We start from the raw sequence: 20,364 nt of genomic DNA, 5'->3' as shown, positions 1-20,364 counted from the left end.
TCTAAAGGAGGGGAAGATGTTCTTCGAAAAGATGGGGTGGACTTGACTAAGATTGTGGTCCGAAAGCGATACGCACAGGGGTGAAGACAAAGTCCAAGGGAGAGCATGGAGGGAATCTCTGGTGGAGGAAGGTCAGTGAAGAGGCAGCCCCGAGTGGGAACAACAGCAGAGGAGGAGTTTGCGTTCAGGAGGACGCGGGGACGTCTGAGAGTGGAGGTGACGAGGTGGGGATGGATGAAATCACAGGTAAGCTTAGAGATGATGGCTACTGTGCTCAGCACAATTGTGCTTGGAGGGAATCTGGGCTGGGCTGGGGTTGGTAGTGGAGAGTGTCACCAACTAAAGGGTAGCTCTGAAAAAGGGGCTGAGCCCAGTGTGGAGAGGGCTCTGAGCACCTGGAAACCGAGCAGGACTGAGAACCAGGAGAGGGCAGCGTGGAGGAGGAGCCCTGCCAAATGCAAGCAGCCCTGGGAGCCCGTGTCAGACAGTAAAGGCAGGAGGTGACCTGCACCACAGAGCCTGCCCCTTCAGGGCCCCACAGCGGCATCATAGTGTACTGTCATCATTAATCTATATAATTCTTCTAAATCATCTTTTTCCTTATAACCCTATGATATTTGAAACCTGCTTTATCAGTCTGCAATAGCTTCATTAAATCAAGTCCAAACACTTCACTTCCACCCAGAGAGATTCACTGTGACAGAAATAGCAGTGTAACTGCTAATGCAAACACTGTAAATCACCAGAAACTGATAAGGTAAGAATGTTACCAAGTGTGGTTTGGCTAGCGCACAAGCCAAAGGGGGGCTTAGACGTCTCATAAGGGACACAGGCAATTTTAAGGCCCACCTGTGACACACACACACTTATGAAGGTAAAAAGCATGTTTCTGTTTGTTTTCCAGAGACAGGGTCTTGCTCTGTTGTCCAGGCTGGAGTGCAATACTGCAGCCTCAAACTCCTGGGCTCAAGTGATCCTCCTGCCTCGGCCTTCTCAGCAGCTGGGACTACAGGCATGTGCCACCATACCCAGCTAATTTTTTTTTTAATTTTTATAGAGATGGGGTCTCACTTTGTTGCCCAGGCATCTCTCAAACTCCTGGCCTCAAGTGAACTTCCTGCCTTGGCCTCCCAAGGCATTTTGAGCATCCAGCCAACAATGCATGTTTTCAAGAGAAATCAAGAAATATTTTGCTTGAAAAATTAACGAAAAGAAGCAAACTGCTGTGCCTTTTCTGAGCAAACAGTATCTGAAAGAAGCCAAATAGTTGATGGCAGAATATTATCTTGGGTTTTGTTTTTTTTTTTTTTGCTTTTGAGACGGGGTCTTGCTCTGTGGCCCAGGCTGGAGCACAGTGGTGTGATCATGGCTCACTGCAACCTCCATGTCCCGGGCTCAGGTTATACTCCCTGAGCCCCCTGAGTAGCTGGGACTACAGGCACACACCACCATGCCTGGCTAATTTTTCTGTTTTTAGTAGAGATGGGCTTTCTCCATGTTGCCCAGGCTGGTCTTCAGAAAATTATCTTTAATAGAGGAATTCCATTGCATAAATGAAGAAGGAATGATAGAATCCTTTAAAAAAAAAATCACCATTTTGTAACTCACACTAAAATAATGTTAATGGCAACCATTAGGTGACAGGTTGATGGAGAGCTTCATACAGCCTAGATCAGGCTGACAGCTACTGAGTCTGAGGAGTGACAAAAAGAGACAATCCAGACATGTTACCTCCTGAAGGAAGGCAATAAAAATTCACCACTTCCAATGAAGTTGACTTGCAAAAAAAGAAAAAAAAACAAAACTGACCTTGACATCGATCGATCCGCTAGATATAAAAACTGGTGGGAAATACAGGGAATAGAGGGATGTGCTAAACACAACCACAGAAATGCAATCAGACAAGTCCAATATGTGGACAATTCTACAGGACCAAAGACCAGGCTCTTCAACAAACGAAAGACAAGAACAAAAGGGAGGGGAATGTTAAAGATTTAAAGACACTTCAACCAAATGCAACAAGAGGACCTTGTTTGGATCCTGACTGGAATAAACCAATGATAAAAGCATATTTATGAGACAAAAGCGGAAATTTGAAAATATTGCATATCAGATATTACAGAATTATTGTTAGCTTTTTAAGATATGATCATGGTTTAATGGTTGTGTGGGAAAAGGGGAAGGAGGTCCTTATCTCTACCTTATCTGGTAAAGATAACATCAAAGCATTTACAGATGAAATGATGTGATGTCTAGAATTTGTTTTGAAATAAACAGCAGGGCTGAGGATGGAGGTGAGAGAAACTGTTGAGGGAGAAGAGGTGAAGCAAGATTGGCCACATGTTAATGGCAATGCCTAATAAATACATGGGAGTCCATTTATCCTATTCTTTTTTTTTTTTTTTTTTGTGACAGAGTCTCGCTCTGTCCCACAGGCTGGAGTGCAGTGGCACAATCTCCACTCACTGGAACCTCCACCTCCCAGGTTCAAGTGATTCTCCTGCCTCAGCCGCCTGAGTAGCTGGGATTACAGGCACGCACCCCCACACCTGGCTGATCTCTGTCTTTTTAGTAGAGAGGAGGTTCTGTCATGTTGGTCAGGCTGTTCTCAAACTCCTAACCTCAGGTGATCCACCCTCCTAGGCCTCCCAAGGTGCTGGGATGACAGGCCTGAGCCACCACACCTGGCCCGTTTATCCTATTCTTACGGGTTAACATTTCTGAATAGAAAGTCCCTTTTTAACCACCTACGCTGGTGATCAGTGTCTTGCAAAACCAGCTGCACAATAACTTTAGTTTGGTTGTGCCCCATCCACAGCCTCTTCTCCTATATCCCACATCCCCGCCACAGTGAGTACCTCTTCTTATTTCCACTGTCCCAGAAAAGAAAGTTTGAACCAACCAGTCATTGTCTCTGGCTCTGCGTATTCAGTCAGCAACTTCCTGCCTCTTTTCACTCTGTCGTATCCCTAAGCCCACTCTCCCTTCTTAGGATCATGTTTACAGATTTTAGACCGAGAATGGGCCTTCTTCTGTCATCACCTTCTCCCCGGTTTCCAGCCATAGCCCACTCCACAAGCTGCCACTCTTCCTCTCCGCACCTTTTCTTTAGTGGATCCAGCTCCGGGCAATAGGAAGCTCTGAGTCAAGCAGTGCTTCCCAGACCTCCTTCCTCTGGTCCCCCATCCTGACCACAGAGGACCACCTCTGACCCTCCTGAGCCTCACAGGGTGGAGGACTGACATAAACAATGCTTGGCCTCTCTGGCTGCTTACTTGTTCCTTCCCGTATGAGGAAGACATCTGATTGGACGTGTGAAGCTTTGCTTTATTACAGTTTACCACTTTTTGAAAGTCTGTAATGGGCCTGCCTCCTACTCTGTTTTGTATGTTTTTTGTTCTACCAACAAATGGGAATTAAAGGCAAATCTATAAGTACTCCTGCCACTGGGATTTAAAAGTAGCCAGGTGCAGTGGCTCATGCCTGTAATCCCAGCACTTTGGGAGGCCAAGGTGGGTGGATCACCTGAGGTCACGAGTTTGAGACCAGCCTGGCCATGATGGCGAAACCCCATCTCTACTAAAAATATAAAAACTAGCCAGGAGTGGTAGTGCATGCCTGGAGTCCCAGCTACTCGGGAGGCTGAGGCAGGAGCATCGCTTGAACCTGGGAGGTGCAGGCTGCAGTGAGCTGAGATCACATCACTCCACTCCAGCCTGGGTGACAGAATGAGACTCCATCTCAAAAATAATTAATTAATTAATTAATTAAAGTTACTAATGACATTGATTATTACAATGGATTCCAAGGTTCTATATACATTGTTTTCCCCATAGATGAATCCTGTCTTGATTTGAGAAATAGTAGGACCACAATTTGGCCTCAGGCTCCAGACGCATTCTCCGATCTAGCTTGTAGAATCAGGAGATATTAGGCTGCTCATAAACTATCCCAGAGATTTCTGTGGTCTCCATTTAACCAGTGAGTTGTGTGTCTGTGCACTATTGTGTAGAAACATGGTGCAAAAACAAGTAAATGATCTGTAAATCTCTAACACAAAGCAAACTTTTCCCTCTACTTATTCCCTAATAACACATCATTAGCAAAGGCCCACTGTTGGCCCTGATCTCGTGTCACAAAAGGTTGATAACGTCATTGGAAACCAATACGGCACAAGAGGAACCTAAATCATCTGATGCCATATATCCAGGAAGCTTTTAGAATCCAACCTAAAGCAGCTCCCACTGTTCAAACATGGGATACTGTGAACATCAATGAGAATAATGACGACAATGGATTGAAATATACCAAATATTCATGACTTTATAATAATACTAAAAAGCAAAAAATACTTGATATAAATATATTAAATTATCACATGTACCCTGAAAGTATGTACATCTATTATGCATCAATTTTAAAAAATAATTTTAAAAACTACTTGGTTGCTGTTAAGGAATATTGAGAAACCAAATCATTATTTTGAAAACTGATAAAGGAAAATACTTATAAATAAATAAAGGAAATACTAATAAATGAAGAATGATAGAATTAGATCACCATTTTGCAATCCCTAATGTATTAATATAGACCTAGTGTTCATCAACAACAGTACTGACGTCATAGAGAGACAATCAGCTATCATGAGCTTCCTGATAGGATACAACACCTGTAAAGTAATCTGGTCCCTCCAAATCAAACCGGAATTTGCTGTAGATCCAATTGCCAGCTTATCAAGTAGAGAAGACAGACAAATACAGTAATTACATATACCATGATGATGCAACCAGCAAAACCAGGATGTGGAAAATTCTACAGGACAAACAAGTGGTTCCTTCAATAATTAAACTGCAAGGATAAGACAAAGGTTGGGAGTAAAAACTACGCATTAAAATAAACTTTAAAAACATGCTAGCCAGGCCAGGCACGGTGGCTCACACCTGTAATCCCAGCACTTTGGGAGGCCGAGGCGGGTGGATCACCTGAGGTCAGGAGTTCAAGACCAGCCTAGCCAACATGGTGAAACCCTGTCTCTGCTAAAAAGACAAAAATTAGCAGGGCATAGTGGTGGGTGCCTGTAATCCCAGCGACTTGGGATGCTGAGGCAGGAGAATCGCTTCAACCCAGGAGGCGGAGGTTGCAATGAGACGAGATCACACCACTGCACTCCAGCCTGGGTAACAGAGCAAAATTCCATCTCAAAAAACAAACAAACAAAAAACCCATGGCAACCAATCACAAGATTCACAGTTTGAATCTTGACTCCTAATTCAAACTGTGAGGCATTTATTATTATTATTATTATTTATTTTGTTGAGACAGGGTCTCACTCTATTGCTCAGGCTGGAGTGCAGCAGACCAATTACGGTTCTCCTGAACCTCCCAATGCTCAGGTGATCCTCCTGCCTCAGCCCCGAGTAGCTGGGACTACAGGCGTGCACCACCACACTTGGCTAATTTTTGTATTTTTGGTAGAGACAGGGTTTCACCATGTTGCCCAGGCTGATCTCGAACTCCTGAGCTGAGGCAATCCACCAGCCTCAGCCTCCCAAAGTGCTGAGATTACAGGCATGAGCCACTGCGCCAGGCCTCTGTACAGTATTTTTTTGAGTCATTTATTCATCTATGGGAAAATTGATCTTTTCAACACTAGATATATGATAACATTAAACTATTATTATTATTATTATTGTTTTTGAGATGGAGTATCACTCTGTCGCCCAGGCTGGAGTGCAGTGGCGTGATCTCAGCTCACTGCAACCTCCACCTCCCGGGTTCAAGCAATTCTCCTGTTTCAGCATCCCAAGTAGCTGGGACTATAGGCACACACCACTATGCCCAGCTAATTTTTGTATTTTTAGTAGAGACAAGGTTTCACCATATTGGTCAGGCTGGTCTCGAACTCCTGACCTCAGGTGATCCACCCGCCTCGGCCTCCCAAAGTACTGGGATTACAGGCATGAGCCACTGTGCCCGGCCAAACCATTATTATTTTAAAGGGATGATTATAGTATTATAGGTAATTTTTAAGAGTCTTTATCTTTTAAGTATCTTTTAAATATACCTAGTGAAAAAAATTATGAATAAAATAAAATGATGCTTTCCATTTGCTTCAAAATTATGAGGGAGGTGACCTCTGGAGATGGGGACAGGATTGGCCTCGAGTTGATGGCTGGCGGGGAGGGTGATGTTACATGGAGATTCACTGTACCATTGTCTACTAACTCTCTACAGTAAAACATTTTACAAAAACACATTTATTGTAGCTTGAAAATGGGAGATTCCTCTCTGCCTGGCGGGATGATTTATGAAGTTACTATTTTTTGTTTTGTTCTTTCTGCTGTTAAAAGAGAAACAAAAAGTGATCCTTCCTCACATCCTCTTCTCACCACCCCCTCGAGAGCAGCGTGTGCTTTGAGCACCAGAGAACTGGGGCTTCGCTTGCAAACAGGGCAGAATTAATAGGCCTTTGTTTTCAGAAAGCCTTCGCAGGAACAAACAGCTGAACTGTCTGGAGAGAGCAGGTGGGGTCTCTGGACTGGGAACAGGAAGGCTGTTGACAGGGCCTGTGGCCTGTGGCCTGGTGTCGGGGCAGGGTGGGGCTGCTTCCCAGCATCAGGAGGGTGACCAGGGCTGGTGGCTGTGCTGTTGGGTGGTGGGCAAACCGGAGGGAAGAACCTCCTTTGTTCTAGGGTTTGGCTTTACACAAAGCTTTCTCTCCTCTAGTCTCACTATGGGCTTGACAAACGTCATGTCAATATAGTCCTTTTAACAATCTGTTGAAAAAGCCCCACCTTGAGAGAACTGCTCAAGGTTCTCCCTGGTTTCCTCACAGGGTCATCCCAGTTTCCGGAGCAGTGGACTGGGGAGGGGACAGGGCTGCTCAGGTGATGGCGTGGGTGACTGAGCCAGTTTGGTGTTCAACAATTGTCATGTTCTTGGTCCGTATTGTTAGGTTTTAGAGGTACCATGTAAACCCCCAGGCCTCCTCTTACTATGATTGGCCAGTAAGGGATTGGAGTCACACTTGATTTACAAAAAATGAAACTGTGTTTCTGGGACAAGCGTGTGATGGTTGCATTTCACACCTGAGAATCACATATTGCCCGTTAATTCTTTTCTGATAGTTTAAAATTAAGAACCCCCAATGTCTCTGCAGTTACCTTTAAGCACACCATTTTTGTGAAGGGCTTACTTTTGGCAGCCACCATACTAGCTCAGCTGGATCGAACTCCTTTAATTGGTAATGCAGCCAGAAACAATGGCAGTGAGGCCGGGCCTCGACCCCTGGCCTCCCTACTCAGAGAAGAATGGTCCTCAGGACTGAAGGTCACAAGAATTTCAGAGATACTGAGAAACCGTGGGATCAGGACAGTTCACTCGGAATGTGATGAGAAGGGATATTCGTAGATTTCACAAGCAACTGAAAAACACGGCACTACCACAGAGTTGCACACAAAATACATGCAGTATTTTCTAGTCTATGTGAGTGCAGCTTGCCTCAGGGACTCTGAAGGACCATTGAAAAGAAACAACTGGGTGATGGAGGCCCTCAAATGGTCCTGGGGACACAGGATGGGGGACAGAATAGGACCTGGGCTTGCCCTGGTATTATGTTTACCTTGTATCTTTTGCTGATCTTTCTCCTTCCCTATCTCTAACTTTGGGTTGCCCGCAGGTTCAGCCCTCAGAGCCCTTCTCCTCCCTACTCACCCTCCCTCCTTAGGTGATCCCATCCAGCCCCACAGCTTTAAACATCTTCTGTACACGGACCACTCCACCCCAGGCTCTCCGGAGCTCCAGACTTATATAGACAGCCTGGATGTCTGGTTGGCTTCTCAGTTGGGAACACGTCTCCAACCACACTCTTGATCTTCCCCCAAACCTTAACAGAATAGTATCTAGTTGCTGAGGCCTAAACCTTGTGATCATTCTTGGAGTCTTTTCCTCTACTTCTATCCCATCCACTGGGAAATCCTGTTGCTTTTACCTTCCGAATAGATCCCAAATCCAACCACCTTTCACTACCCACCATTATCACCCTGGCCTGGACACCATCTCCCTTATAATGTCCCCTAACCAGCTCAGCACCATTCAGTGGCTTCTCTTCTTCTCCTCACATTTAGCTCCAAATCCTTTCCTGGCCCACAAGGCCCTTCATGCTCGGGGGCCTGCCCACCTCTCCCCCCTCATCTGCTTTTCTCTCTTCACTCAGGCTACCAAGGGCCGGGGGCTCCTTGCTGATCCTTCTGGTGCATACAAGGAATGCACTTTCCCCACACCCCTTCATTCCCTCCAGGCCACTGCTCAAGATCCTTCATTCCCTTCAGGCCACTGCTCAAGATCCCCTCCTTAGAGGGGCCTTCCATGTCATTCTAGACAGGACAGTACCTCATCACTCTCACCCCTTATCCTGCTTCATTTTTCTTCATAGTGTACATCCTGACATGACATATGTTTACTGATGTATTATCTGCCTCCTATGGTCAACCTCACAGTCAGAATTCAAGTTCCTTAAGGACGGGGACTTTGTTTTGCTGACTAGCACTGTTTCTTTTTTTTTCTTTTTCTTTTTCTTTTTTTTTTTTTGAGGTGGGATCTTGCTTTGTCACCCAGGCTGGAGTGCAGTGGCATAATCTCGGCTCACTGCAGCCTCTGCCTCCCGGGTTGAAGCAATTCTTCTGCCTCAGCCTTCCAAGTAGCTGGGACTACAGGCGCCCACCACCATGCCCAGCTAATTTTTGCATTTTCAGTAGAGAGAGGGTTTTGCCATGTTGCCCAGGCTGGTCTTGAACTCCTGACCTCAAGTGATCCACCCACCTTGGCCTCCCAAAGTGCTGGGATTGCAGGCGTGAGCCACCGCGCCCGACCAGTCTACTAGAACTGTTTCCAGCATAGAATATCACTAATGAAATATTTTATTGAATGAATGAAGTTAAAATGACACGTACACCCTTTCCGTGAAGTCCCTGAGGTCACAAGTTTAGGAAAATGGACTTCCTTAGTCCCAGACATCCTATAAACACCTGTGCCCAACCTTCTTATATAATTGAAGATATTTACTATATGGAGAAAATATTTATATTCATTCATTCAGCAGATACTTACTCAACACTTTGTAATGGTAGATACCACTTACTAAGCCCGATGTGCAGAGAGCCCGTCATGCTCAGAGTAATCCTACAAGGTAGCTATGATTTCTGCCACTTTACAGATGGGCAACAGAGGACAGACACATCACGTGACTTTCCCCAGGTCACATATCCTATACCTGGTACAGCTGGAATTCAGCCCTCTTTTCCCTAAGCCATGCTATTAAAAAGTTATTTCAGCATTAGCCTCAAGCCATCTCGTTCTAGAACGTTCTCACCCACCCAGTACTGGCAGCAAAATTGCCAATGTGAGCCCATAAAACATTTGCAGTTCATCCTGTCACTTCCTCTGTGAAGTCCTCCATGAGTCCCACAGGCAGAGCCAGCTGCTGTCATTGACCCCAATGCACTTGGCTAACATTGCGGAACAACTCTTGCTCAGTGTCATTATTGGTCTTCCTGTCTCTCCCATGAGGCTGAAACCTCTCAAAGACAAGAGCTATGTCTCACACTCACTCTGGCATCTCTGGTGCCCGGCACAGTGTCTGGCACATGGTGGGAATTCAATGAATGCTGACTGAATGAGCAAATGAATTGCATTAGGAAACCCTTCCACAGCCTCAGAAGCTGGTATTCCGGCATGAGTGCAGGCGGCCAGTTGGCCCCTCGCTCTGCCTGTGTTGGTCATTCTCCACTTCTTTTGCAGGCTTATTTCCCCAGTTCCTATTGTATTGCTTGAAGATCTGTGACATTTCCTGCTAAGTCTTCTGTGCAATAGTAGCTCATTCTAATTGCCCCCTGCAAATAATACTTGTTCTGAAAGAAACTGTGTCTCTGGAATGCAGATTCTGCCTGTAATGTTGTGCTTTGTGGGCTCCGTTTCACAGCAGCCGAGGGGTGCGTTTCTCTCTGACGAAACCATCTGTGAGGCGGGAATCTGGCGCTTCCTGGAGCTGATCCAACAGAATCCGTCAGGACATTGCTGTGGGCCTTGAGAACTTCCGGTTATCAACGGAATGCAAATTTTTAAAAGATCAATAAGATACTATTTTTCCCCAACTAATTGCAAAATAAAAGCAAAATATGCTGGGGAAGGTTTAGAATATGGGAACAATCTTTCTGCAGGACAGATTGAAAACACGTTCGCAAAAGACTTAAAAATAGATCCCCATTACTTTAAAGGTGGCCCAACAGTTCTGCTTTTTGGAATGTATTCTAAGCAAACAATTAAGACTTAACTAGCAGGATGTTGATCTTAATTTATTATAATAGTAAAAATTGAAAATTATTTAAATTACTAAGAATGAGGAACTAATAGGCCAGGTGTGGTGGCTCTAATCCCAGCTCTTTGGGAGGCCAAGGTGGGAGGATTGCTTGAGGCCAGGAGTTCGAGGCTGTAGTGAGCTATGACCGTGCCTCTGCACTCCAGCTGGGGTGACACGGCGAGACCTGTCTCTAAATTAATTAATTAATTAATTAAATAAGGTATAGCCAAACAATTAGATACTATCCAGTCACTCAAAGTTATGTTTTAGGTGAATATACATTATCATGGAAAGAGTGTTCATTATGTATTCACTTAAAATAGTAGATTACATAATAGCATATATGGTCTGATCCTGTAGTATTATCATGTTTGTTATTTATTTATTTCTCTTCCCCAATAGTACCCTGATTTCTTACCAGAGTATTTTCTCCCTCCAGTGGGGTGTAGCTGGTGGTTGGAGGATTCCTGCCTTCCATATGGCTGCCTAGAAGCAAGGTCCGTCCTTACCTGCCTAGGCCAGACTGAGCTCAGCTCAGTGGGCTGTGTCTTGCAGGCCTTGAACCTGAAGCAGTACAAAGCCATCCCCTGGAGCAGAGGCCCTGGACGGGCTGTTCCGGTTGTGTGATGTTTGCTATCCTCTTACACCATGTTTCTTTGCCCTCAGATGCCACCTTGGCTCCTGTAAGCCTAAGCCTGGTGCCCCAGTCTCCAGTAGGCTCTGTAAGCACCCCTTCCTCAGCCCAGGTGCCTTCCAGTGAGTCCTGCTTTCTGTCCTCACGGTCAAGGGCCCTGACTGATAGGTTCCACAGTGGTATTTTAAAGAAGTTCTATAGAGAGACACATCCCTGGAAAAAGCTTTCAGAAGAGATGAAACAAAACATTAGTAATGGTGGGTAACTTTTGTGGAATTAAGGTGTTTTCCTCTTCTTTTCTGTTCACTGGCATTTTCCAATTTCTCTTTAATATCTATTGCTTGGGAGCCACTCTAGTAATTGTTAGAGTATTTTATACTTTACATCATTTTTCCCAAAGGGCCTTTACTGGGAAGATTCTCTAAAGTAGCCATCTCAGAGTGAGGTGCCCCTGCAGGGAATTCAAGATGACTCCTTAGGCGGCAGGAAGAAAACCAGGATTTAATTTACATTTAGGTTCTGTGTTAGTTAAATCTCACTGACATCCTCCCTGGGTCCACACGGCAGACATGCACGTATCAGGAAGGCGGGCGGCCGTCGTGAAGGAAGCTCGGGGAGCCTTCGCTCGTGCACGGATTCCATCTTGTTTATTTCTGTGCAATCACTAACCGTACAGGTGGCCAACTGAGTGAGGGATTTACAGATGTGATTTGGTTGTAATGACATCAGCCCTCAAAAATTGATAAGAGACTTAAAAAGTTTCCTAAAAAGTAACCTGGAATTGAAGATAATCCCAACACAGGGGGGTTTCCTGAGAATGGCGGGGGCAACAATTCCACCAGCACGGGCTCTGCATCGTGTTGTGTAAGAACAAAGACAGGCTTATCGGGTTTGATGAAGAAGAACTAAAAAACTTAAACATCATCAAGACTAGTTGGAAAGTAGACTTACCTCTGTTCCCATTAACAACGAGCTCTGCCTCAGTATAGGTCATGCCTTGAGTTGGTAACCAGGAATGTTACCAGCCAGCGAGACATTTTAAACTAGGCATTTAGAGCATGGAAACACATCTTGACATGCTTAAAAGCCATATTTAAAGTCATGCAATACTCAACCACACTTCAGTACATTTCCTGAGTTAGGTGATAAATGCTTAGAAGCCTCTTCTGAGATTTCTTTTTTTTTTTGAGACGGAGTCTCGCTCTGTCGCCCAGGCTGGAGTGCAGTGGCGCGATCTCGGCTCACTGCAAGCTCCGCCTCCCGGGTTCACACCATTCTCCTCCCTCAGCCTCCCACGCAGCTGGGACTACAGGTGCACACCACCACGCCTGGCTAATTTTTTGTATTTTTAGTAGAGATGGGGTTTCACCGTGTTATCCAGGATGGTCTCGATCTCCTGACCTCATGATCCCGCCTCGGCCTCCCAAAGTGCTGAGATTACAGGCATGAGCCACTGTGCTTGGTCTGATTTTCTTTTTTAAGAAAATAGCAGTTTCTTCAAATGATTAGGAGTGTTTTCTCCACTAGATGAGATAATTCCTGCTGCTCTAAAAGTACCATGACAGATAGCACATTTTTAAAAGCAGAAGAAAAAAAGAAACCTCTTAAAGCCTCGTATTTTCACATTCTAGAAAGAAACTTAACGCCTTATAATTAATAGCACCATGACAGCACATGTCGGGTATCTCCCCACCAGCAGCCCAGGTATGCGCACATTCTCTCCAATTAGTTTTCTATTATCTACCTACTTCCCCACCTCTCTGTCCATACCCAGGCAGCAGATCTCCATCCCTGCCCCTCCCTCTCTCTTTTTCTCTCTCCCTCTCTGCCTAGCTGGCTTTCTGTAAATAATAATTTGTGTCATAGCCTACAGCTTTTTAAACATTTTCACTTTTATTATTTCATTTAATCTTCACACCAGCCCTGAAAAGTGATTTTTCCACTATACAAATTAAGATGAAGACACTCAGCACTATTTTTTGATTTTTTTGAGACAAGGTCTCTCTCTATCACCCAGGCTGAGTGCAGTGGCGCAATCGTGGCTCACCACAGCCTCGACTTCCAGGGAAGCTCAGTGATATTAAATGTCTGGGCCAATCACGTAATCAGTAAGGAGCAGAGCCTAACTCCAAATCGCACACTTTCATTCAATATCAGAGCCCCAGGTAGTGCTTTTTACACACAAGCGTGCATAAGGCTCCCCTGGGAACGTTAAAGTTTCCTGGACCGTACCTCCAGAGATTCTGTTTTAGGGGTCTGGAATGGGGCACACCCCCGATTTCTAACACCCTCCTTCCGGATGCTCCTGAAGCAGATGACTGGCAACCATGCTTTCAGAAATACGCAGGCCTAGGAGGCAGCCACCATGCCTGGCACAAGGGGAGCATGCATGACCATGAGGCTCTCTGTTTATTTAAGCAGCCCAGGAGGGTAAGGTAGTAACCCTTGATCTTCAAGGAACTGCCTGTATAAACACGGTACTTTCTTATATGGAAGGATTTAGAAAACGGAAAGGAAAGAAGATGGGAAGGTAGGAGAGAAAGATCTAAACACATTCCATCCCACAGAACATACTCCTGCCCTTACCGAACAGTCGTCATCCCAACTAGCCTGCTATCTTAGACTCTCTCTGTTGTGTCTTTTAGGCATTTGGCACTTAGACACTGGGTGACCGCAAAGGGGATTAAATCTCTGCGCTTCTTCTCAGGAGGGAGAAGGATAGAGCTGAGCTCTCTATTTTACAGACAGAGGTGCACAGGAGGGGAAGCGCCTGAAGCAGAGTGAGTCACACATGGAGCTGGGAGCAGAGCGCAAGATCGCCAGACTCTCAGGCCTGTGTGTCGGGCCCTGAGTCACGCACCTTCCCCAGCAGTGTGAGAACAGAGATGGCTTTCCACAGGGCCCGGCGAAGCTGTGGGGTATGGCAGGCTCTGCAGAAGCCAGGAGTCATGAGGGTAAGCAAACTTCCCGCACAAGAGGCTAAGCACTCTCCTGGTCAGGAACTGGCATGGTGATTTACATCAGATGCTGAGGGCAAGGTCGGTGAGCTGAAGAGGCAAAATACACATTGAAGTGATTTGAGTGTAAAGAAAAATGTTCCCTTTGCAAACAAGGTACGTTTATTCTGCAACTTAGGAGATAAAATGAGATTTCTGTGGGGAGTCTATGCTGCGCTTTCTGGTGGCCTTAAAAGAAACAGACAAATTTGTGCTAACGATAAAAATGAATTACATTCCATAAAGCCAACTCTATGACACTAAACAGAGAAGATTCCCTTGAGACAAGATGTGAAGTTGAACATCAGTCAGAACTTCTGAAAGAATCCTCGAAGATGGGGCCTGGGGAGGCAGGCAATCTCGATGCAACCTTCCTCTACTGCCTTCTGCACACAACAGCGGCTCCTCGGAGAGAGAATATGATGTCATCACTTGAACATCAAGAGATTAGGGTTCATTCACCAGGCTGTACTTCTTTAATGGCTTACAGGACTTAACTCAGAGCTGTTTTGTGTGCTCCAAACAAGTCTGTGCCTGGGTTGATGCATTAGGCTCTCGCACACGCTTCAATGCTACATGTCCGTGCTGGCCCCTGCCACCGAATGATATGCCCCTGGGTATGCGTCCACCTTGAAGGGTATTTCATATCTTGGCCACCCTCCTTCCCAGCTGCAGTGTGTTCCTATCATAAACAGCCTGTCTGCTGATGTTCTGAGGGTCACCACACTCCTCTCCTCCTCCATCCCCACCCTGTCCTGAAGGCATGTGGCTCATCCTCATCTCTGGCTGGTGATTCTGACATGCGCGATCAAGCCAGTGGCACATCAGTTCTCATCTGGATTTTACCTTGGGAAAATCTCAGGTAATCCTGGGGGGAAAAAATGATCTTGGCAAACTAGAGAAGGAAGAAATGTCTTCCACTGTTACCGTTGCTGGAATTATTTGTCAGAAAGCCTTCCAGAAGTGACGATTCCTCGCCATCGTTTTCACTCGCTATTTTTTGAATGGGATGACCACATATTAATCATCTAAACTGGAACATTTCTAAGAGCACAAAGGAGACCTGTTAATAATTACACTGGGATGGGTGTAGTCTGGGACTACCCCAGGCAAAGCAGGACAGACGTCCAGCAGGACATCCTGCTTCTCCAGGCCATGAGTAGAACAAAGACATGTAGGGCAGAGTCCCAGATGACCCCAGGTGACAAAAAAACATAAACAGAAATAAGTTTTATTCTTGTAAACCTCTGACTTTGGGAGTTTTGTTATCACAACATAACTTAGAAAAAGCTGATACAGCCCCTTACCGCTGTGTAACTTCTTGATTGCCACCTCTGCAAAATGGGGATAACTTAATAGCACCTACACCAATGGGTGGATGTGAGGATGAAATGAGTTCATGTAAGTCAAGCACTTAGGATAGTGCCTGCAACACAGAGAACAGTCAACAAACGTCAGCCACTCTTACTATTTATTCATATAATAACACAGGAGAAGAAAAGAAACACGCTAAGAACACAGTGAAGTCAAATTTCAAAGGAAACGTATTATCACTCAGGAATGGTAGGAAAGACCACCCCTTGCTACCAACACCAGCCACTTGCCCTTTTAGAGCCCCGAGCCCTCTAACCCCTCCCATCTGTTAGCCAGTCCTCCTACCTGGGTCCTTCCCTAATGGTAGCCACGGACACCCTCGGAACTGCTTTCTTGTAGATTCCTTGGCCTTTGGCTCCTTCCACCTCACCCACATGACAAAGCCTTAACCCTTTGCTCCTGAGCACAAAATCTTCCAGGGTTTCTTGAAAATCCTTACATGGGCTCTCTCAACTCTTTTCCCCATTTCCCACAAGAGATATTCTAAAGTTACACCATTCTCTTCAAGCTCTATAACCTACTACCTTCCTCTCCAAAAGGCAGTAGAGGCCATGAGGTAGGGACCACAGGCGTTGGTTCATTGTTCCTAAATCTCTGTATTGCTCTGGAAGCCGGCCCCTCCCTTCACCCTCTCTGCAGGCTCTCAGCCCTCGGACTAGAAATGAACTTGCTATATCTGCCCATCTTCCAAAAATCACTCCCCCAGCCTGCTGTTTCCTTCTCTTCACTGCCGAGTAACTTGTCCTCCAGGCTGCAACCTTCTCACATCCATTCCTTCCTCAGTCCACTCAACTCCATACCCTGTTGCTTCCCCACATCTGCCCTGGGAGAGGCCCTCCATGAACTCTCATTGCTAACACCAATGGACGTTTTTTCCGTCTTTAATTTCCCTCTCCTCTCCACTACATCTGGCATGGCCACTGCCTCCTCCTTGCGATTCTCTCCGATCTCGGCATCCAAGATGCTTCTTTCCAGCTCTCCCTCTTCTCAGGCTTCTCCTTCCTGTCTCTTTTGCGGGCTCCTCTTCCTCTGCCTTCCCGTAAATGCTGACGTTCCCCGTGGTTTTGTTCTAGACTCTCTTCTTTTCCTTTCAAGCTACTTACATGCTGAGCTCCAAAGGTGTCTGTACCCAGCCTCACCATTTTGCTCACCAATGCCCCACTTGCTCCTTGGATTTCTTATCTGAATAAATGGCACTTTTACCCATCGTCTGAGCCAGAAACCTGGGATTCATGCTTGACTTTTCTCAGTCTATCCCCTCCCACCAACCAAATAGCCTACAAACTGATCTCACTTCTAGTCTTGACCTATCAAATCTATTTTCCCTGCTGCTTACAAATGATCTTTCTCTGTGATCTTCAGAATAAAGTCCAAACTCTCACCCTGAAACCGTAACTCAGCACCTAACCCAATATTCTTAATGATACAGCTTGTTTACCGCTCCAGTTTCACCTCTCATCATGACCCCCCAAATCTCCTACCTTCCAAACATACTGAGCTGCTTTCAATTCCCAGGTGGTTCCATGTTTCATGACACCTCTAGGGTTTTTGGACTTGCCACTCACCTGCTGAAATGCCCTGTGCCCCACCGCCCACTTACTAAACTTCTCATTGTAAAGTCAGGTGCTTCCTGTCCTGGGAAGCCTTCTCTGCTCACTAGCACTTTCATCTCCCAGAAAGCTCCCTCCCTGCAAGGCCGAGTAGCTGCCCCTCTTCTGTGCTTCCACGGTACCCTGAACGTGCCCCTGTCTGAACTGTGGCTGCTGATGGACTTGCAGGCTTCCTGCACTGAACTGGGACCTGGATTCGTTAGGGACTCTGGTTCCTAGCACATTATCTCACGATACTCATTCAATGTTTCATGAATGAACGAACAGTGACAGTCTCTTGGGTAGTGGCCGCGTCTTTCGGGGGCAAGACAGCATGCCTGAGGAAGGCTCCCAGCAACTTGAAATGTTTACATCTACGTAGACACACACATACAGTGGTAAAGCCATCTTTACATAGAGATCTCTCTGTGTGTGTGTGTGTGTGTGTGTGTGTGTGTGTGTGTGTATTGTTATAAAAGAATATCTAAGTTGGGAAAATTGTTCATTCTCCTTTACCTTATCTTCCCCTTTGCTTGTAAGTTGCCATATAGTGACTATTTTTCCATTGTGCCTGCTTGTGCTCAGAGGCGTCCCCGTCACTCCATTCTGCTCTGTCAGGAGCTGCACATTTGCACACCATCACATTTCTCAGCATTCTTACTCAGTATTCAGGACAATAGTCCCATGACAGATATACTGAGTAGGTGACAATTCTAAAGACAAAGAGAGAATTGCCACTACCTTACACTATCAATGTCCACTCAGCCTTCTTTTCTTCAGTTTCAATGATCTCAACTCCTTTAGCTACTCCATAAAAGGTGACATGCTGGATCAGCAGATATAAATGTTTACACTCAGTTATTACAATCCCAAATAACATTCGTAATTGGCACTCATAACAAATCAATTAATATTTATTTTGATAAATCTCCTTCTACACTCAGATTGATGAAGCGTTTGTTATTATTGAAAAAGGAAGCCTTCATTATATTGCTCCTCATTGTCAAGTGCTGGTCATTCTGCCCCCTCTTAAGATCTTTATATGCCAAACCTTGGGTCACTACAGTCATTTTCATTTTGTCAACTTAATTAATTTGAAGGTTACCTGAGTTTTATTATAGAAAATAACAATTCTAACGTTAAAATGTTTTAAGAATCGTTTTTAAATAAATAGTAATTTATCATTCTGTAAGGCTAGACATACTAAATTTGTTTTAAAGTGTTATGATCATCTTTAAAACAAAGTATCTTAAAATAATTATGTCACAAGGTATTAAATATCACATACAGGAATCCTAAGATTCCATAGATTCTCTTATCTTAGATGTGAAATTAACAAGGAGAAACAATTTCTAAAATTGTCCTTTCAATTAGAAATTATCTTTAGAACATTTAATTTTCATCTATCACCATCATTGTTATATAGTCCTTGTAATGAATTGAATTTGATTCTGGATCAATTGCAGCAGACAACATTTCTTCCATTTCCTCTTGAGAAAAAGGCTCACCTCAGAGAGACAAAAAGGAAAATTTATCATTTATGATCATCTGATTTTTTTCTTTCTCTTTCCACGAGTCAGCTTAATAGCCATGGAGCCCCACAAACTCCCACAATGTCACTAGTTACGCTCCCTGGAGCTGCAGAGCCAGGATATCACGACAGTCCAGAGGTTCAAAGAGAAGGCTATTGTACACCCTGGCAGATTCTGGACTTCTTTTAGCCTGCAGATGTCATAGATCAAGCAACCTCTAGAACGCGTCATTTCAGGCAAAACAGTAGGAAGACACACAGATATCACAAACAAGGTTATTTATTTAGATGAAAACTTTTCAAATTACCAGAGGATCAACTGGAAGCCCCAGTATTTGATGAAAGATGGAAGGAAAGTAGCCAATGGTTAAAGCACAAGTTTGGATTCACATGCTGGCTGCCTCTTACTCGCTCTGAGGTCTTGAGCAAGTCACTTAACTGCCCCACACCTTAGTTTACCTGTCTATAAAATGGAGGTGATAATGACACTACCTATCACAGGGTTGTCATGAGGATGAAATGTGTTATGATTTGAATGGGATGAAGAACAGTACCTGGCATATGAGCAGCAACATGTAAGTGTTTGTTTAAAAAACTGTTCTGAGATCTTCCCTCCTGCTAAACACTGTCTGATGCAATACACATTCCTGGACACTTAGGGACTTCTATCTTGTAGGAACTTGATTCAATGTGATTTATTTTGTTTATCATATGACATCCTGGGCTGTAAGAATGCATATTCTCAAACTAGCTGATACTTTGTGGATATTGTGAAGAGCGTGCAAGTAACTTGAATCTATATTGCTATGTAGCATAAATTTACTTAAAAACAATTTGTAGAATTCTGAGACTCTCAAAGTAGCAATTCTTAAGCACCTATTTTACCAAACTAGTCAACTGCTATTACACTTAGCTGGTAGGTCCGTTATATTAAATCATAACTTAGATTTGTATAGTAATTTACATCTTACATATTACTTCCAAACATATTGGTTCATATATGTAGAAGGTTTGTAATAACACTTGTTGAATGAATAATTGAAACCATATATATTCTTACTTGAAAATACCTGTCCTATGCTTAGTCCACTGAGATACTCAATAGTTGATCTTTAAGTACCAGGAACTCTCTGTAAACATATCATTTTTGAAATTATCACACAGTACCTCCAAGTAAACCATGTGATTGCACCATCTCTGTATACACTGCAGTCTGTTCTGACTTCTCTGTTTTAGTCAGTAGCGTTACCATAATACTTGTCACTGAGGGCAGAGCCTTGATGTTACTTTTGATTCGGCTCTCATCTTTGTCACCTACACTCTGTTACTCATCATGACCCATGGATCCTGCCGCAGACAGTCCTACTGTACCAGTCCCTTCTCCCCATTGCCATTTCTGTTGCCAGGTCAGGCCTTTACTTGGGTGCCTTCAGAATGCTGAAATAACCTTTTAACTGGCCTCCCTAGTCCAACCTCTTTCTCATGCATCTAACAAACCGACCAGCACCAGAAAAACCTTCTCACAATCACTCATACACCATGTGACTCATCTGCTTAAAAGCCTATAATACTTCTCCATTGCCCACAGGTGAATTCCAAACTCCTGAGCCTGGGACTCCACAATTTAGTCCCAGTAAATCTACTGAAGTTAATTTCCTGCTGTTTGCCAACATTACCCTCTGGGCCAGCTAGGCTTACTTTCTCTGAAATAGCATGTTCATTCCTACCTCCCAATTTTTGTTCAGACTGTTTTACATATCAATAACGTCTCCCTCTCATTAGCCCCTTCACCTGGTCTTCATCATCTACTCATTCACTCATTCATTCAACAAACATTTGTTGAGATCTACCGTGTGTGAGGGAATTAAAACGCACCAGAGTTT

At 44.6% G+C, this 20,364-nt stretch overlaps 1 protein-coding gene across 8 annotated transcripts in view; it reads right to left on the bottom strand.

Annotated features, from left to right (window-relative positions):
* The window catches only part of DRC8 (dynein regulatory complex subunit 8), a 186,020-nt gene that overhangs the window by 30,857 nt on the left and 134,799 nt on the right, over positions 1 to 20,364 (bottom strand). For 2 of the 8 annotated variants that reach the window (XM_017870418.1, XM_017870416.1), the window contains exon 7: positions 14,076 to 18,458. The exons of the other annotated variants lie outside the window; for them this stretch is intronic. In XM_017870418.1, coding sequence (XP_017725907.1) covers positions 18,343 to 18,458 — 116 coding nt within the window. In that variant the 3' untranslated portion in view covers positions 14,076 to 18,342. Of the gene's footprint in view, positions 1 to 14,075; positions 18,459 to 20,364 lie in introns of those variants that run through there. 8 annotated transcript variants of the gene reach the window in all.

Source organism: Rhinopithecus bieti, unplaced genomic scaffold (assembly GCF_001698545.2).
Source record: "Rhinopithecus bieti isolate Rb0 unplaced genomic scaffold, ASM169854v2 scaffold_5132, whole genome shotgun sequence".
NCBI classification, from domain to species: Eukaryota; Metazoa; Chordata; class Mammalia; order Primates; family Cercopithecidae; genus Rhinopithecus; species Rhinopithecus bieti.
This window is presented reverse-complemented; position numbering and strand designations above follow the sequence as displayed.